We start from the raw sequence: 2,594 nt of genomic DNA, 5'->3' as shown, positions 1-2,594 counted from the left end.
TAAACTGATAACGCGAGCTCTGTATGATCTTACGGTATAGGAACTAATAGAATAAATACAATTGAATGTTAAAAAATACACATTTTTAGATGAAAGTGGAAACTTATTCGTCAAAGATGACAGCCTCCTCTGTGGTGAACAACGGCATCTTCTCCAAGCCGCCTCTGACGTACTCGTACACGGTGAAAGTGACGGCTTGACCTGGAGCAACTCTCATCACTCTTGGGGTGATACCCTTGTACAAAGCAGCGACACCTTCCTCTCTGATCAAATCCTTTGTGATTCTGAGGATTCTTTGAGCAGAAGACTGTTTCAACAATGGGTCGTTAGGGTCAGAGGACTTGGTCTCCTTTTGCAATCTGGTCTTGATGGTATCCAATGGAGCGTTAGAGAATGGACCAATGGCACCAGAGACGAGACCAATACAGGAAGTTTGCCAACTTGGGATTATACCGTTGTTACCGTTCTTTGTGTGGTAGTCCTCCAAGAACTCTTTAAGCTTGGAGTAGACAGTGAAGTTAGCACCTTGGTTGGTGGCTTGTCTAGCAGCAGTCAAGGAGACACCTCTGTACAAAGTACCGAAACCTTCCTCCTTGACGATAACGTAAACGGCGTGACCAGCGTTTCTGTACTTTGGAACACTCAATGGGTCGGACATGGAGTGGTGTTGAGCCTGCAATCTAATCTTGACAACCTCCATTGGGTTGACAACGGCACAGGCTTCGGTGATACCAGCACCGACACCAGCGATAAATGTAGAACCAGTGGAGATGTTACCATTTTCATCCTTCAACAAACCTCTGTAGAACTCGTAAGAAGAGAATCGTATAGCCATCTTTGGAATGATACCAATGACAACGGCTCCGAGACCCTTGTACAAACCAGTGATACCCTCCTTCTTAGCAATTTGAATACCAGTGGTGATGAAACCTGGGTTCTTCACTGCACCAGACTTTCTGTGCAACTGCATACGAACCTTGATGGTATCAAGTGGGTGACAACAGAGAGCCTCAAAGAGACCAGCGGTACCACCAGAAATGAGGTTGACTGCGGTGGAGGAGGATTTCTTCTTTTGAGACATGGCTAGTGTATTATCGAACTACCAAGAGTATTAAATCGGGAGTAAGAAGGCGAATTGAAACTAAACTCAAGGGGGAAAAGATCTGGCTTAAAAATGGGAAATATGTCCCCCTTTATATGGATTCAAGTGTTATAAAGTGAAAAAAATTACACTGTGCTCGAGGATGCAAAGTTTGGGGAAATGGACCCGTTTCGTTGGCCTCAGCCTGCTGTCTTCAGCTGTTGTCTCCCTGTTGGTCGTGTTCATTCTGCCCGGTGGTGTGGCGAAATTGTGTGGGGCGGACTCACGGCCAGTTTCTCCGGGCTGGCGGTGGGACGGTTTCCTCTGCCTGGGGCCCCCTGCCCCCCTGTGTAGGCCTGTGCAGTCGGCGTGTCCAACAGGGGAACCTCTGCCTAGCCGGTGGTGGTGCTAGGCAGAAGAAGGCAGGCCATCGCGGTCGTGACCACACCTTTCGGTTAGTTTTGCATGCTAAGCTCCCAGTTAGCCTAAAACCCATGGGCAGCTGTTCGGTTGAGCAAGTGATGGATCTGTTTGGAGGACCGGGCTATGCTTATCTACTGTCTAATCATTTAATTGCGACTAGTTTTGGAGGAACTGTGCTAGCACGTTATACTGTATCGACCACTGCTGTTATCTATTAGGCACTGGGCTAGAGTACACAGAGTTTACACCCGGGAATTCTCCCTCCCACACAAAATGCCAGTGCAACAAAAACATACACGTACAGCAAGTCAGTGTCTAAAGCCATATGTGAGAAAAAAACCCAGGAAAAAGGACAACCACGGTCCACCAATTGGGTAAAACCGTTGGACATTTCTTCCTTGATCGTACGTCACACGCGCTCTAAACAAGAGAAAAATTTTTATGGGAACCTGCTTCGAAAATCTGGGGTAAAAGGAGCAACAAAGGAGCCGGTCACGGGGTTCGCGATTTTGTTGTCCTGTTTCTTTCTTTCTTTGTTCGCAAGATTATGTAATTGTTACTGTAAACGGCAGTTGCCGTATTCAGACATTTCTGTATCTATATTACGTAATTGCTTATTCAGCAACACTGCTCCATACCGCACAACCCAAGACCAACGTTTAAAGTGACAGTTGAGGTACAAGCTACAAAGCCCTACAATGGCTCTCTATGATATTAAAACCTGTTCATGAATTCTTTTTGTACAAAACAACCCAACATCCCTGTTTAAGCCTCAGCCAACTCTCTCAAACGTCTGATGGTAGATCTGACGGTGGCAGCAGCAGCGGTGGAAACGGTGTAAGCACCACCAGCAATGGTCTTGTTACAGGAGTGACAGTTCCAGATACCGGTAGCGTTTCTCTTCACAGACTTCTTACCACAGAAGGAACAGTCGTAACGAGCGTGTTGTTGAATCTCCAATTTCTTGGTTTGACGACGCAAGGAGGAACCGTAACGGACACCAAATTTACCAGTGATACCAACTTTTTTAGTTCTCTTAGTCCTGTTTGAAAAGTTATCGTTAGTAAAGCTCTTCGAGCAATCGATAAAA

At 46.2% G+C, this 2,594-nt stretch overlaps 2 protein-coding genes across 2 annotated transcripts in view; both read right to left on the bottom strand.

Annotated features, from left to right (window-relative positions):
• Positions 1-103: 103 nt before the first annotated feature.
• On the bottom strand, positions 104-1,081 carry CYBJADRAFT_178772 (mitochondrial succinate-fumarate transporter; the record flags this gene model as incomplete). The annotated part of the gene is made up of 1 exon (XM_020216953.1): positions 104-1,081. One exon carries the CDS (start codon positions 1,079-1,081, stop codon positions 104-106), a length of 978 nt encoding a protein of 325 aa, XP_020068027.1.
• A 1,188-nt stretch (positions 1,082-2,269) lies between these two features.
• Positions 2,270-2,594, bottom strand: part of RPL43B (60S ribosomal eL43 domain-containing protein) — a gene marked incomplete at both ends in the record, with an annotated part of 957 nt that continues 632 nt past the window's right edge. The window contains one exon of the mRNA XM_020216952.1: positions 2,270-2,546. Coding sequence (XP_020068026.1) covers positions 2,270-2,546 — 277 coding nt within the window. The remainder of the gene's footprint in view (positions 2,547-2,594) is intronic.

The sequence above is a fragment of the Cyberlindnera jadinii genome (assembly GCF_001661405.1).
Source record: "Cyberlindnera jadinii NRRL Y-1542 unplaced genomic scaffold CYBJAscaffold_22, whole genome shotgun sequence".
NCBI classification, from domain to species: Eukaryota; Fungi; Ascomycota; class Saccharomycetes; order Phaffomycetales; family Wickerhamomycetaceae; genus Williopsis; species Williopsis jadinii.
This window is presented reverse-complemented; position numbering and strand designations above follow the sequence as displayed.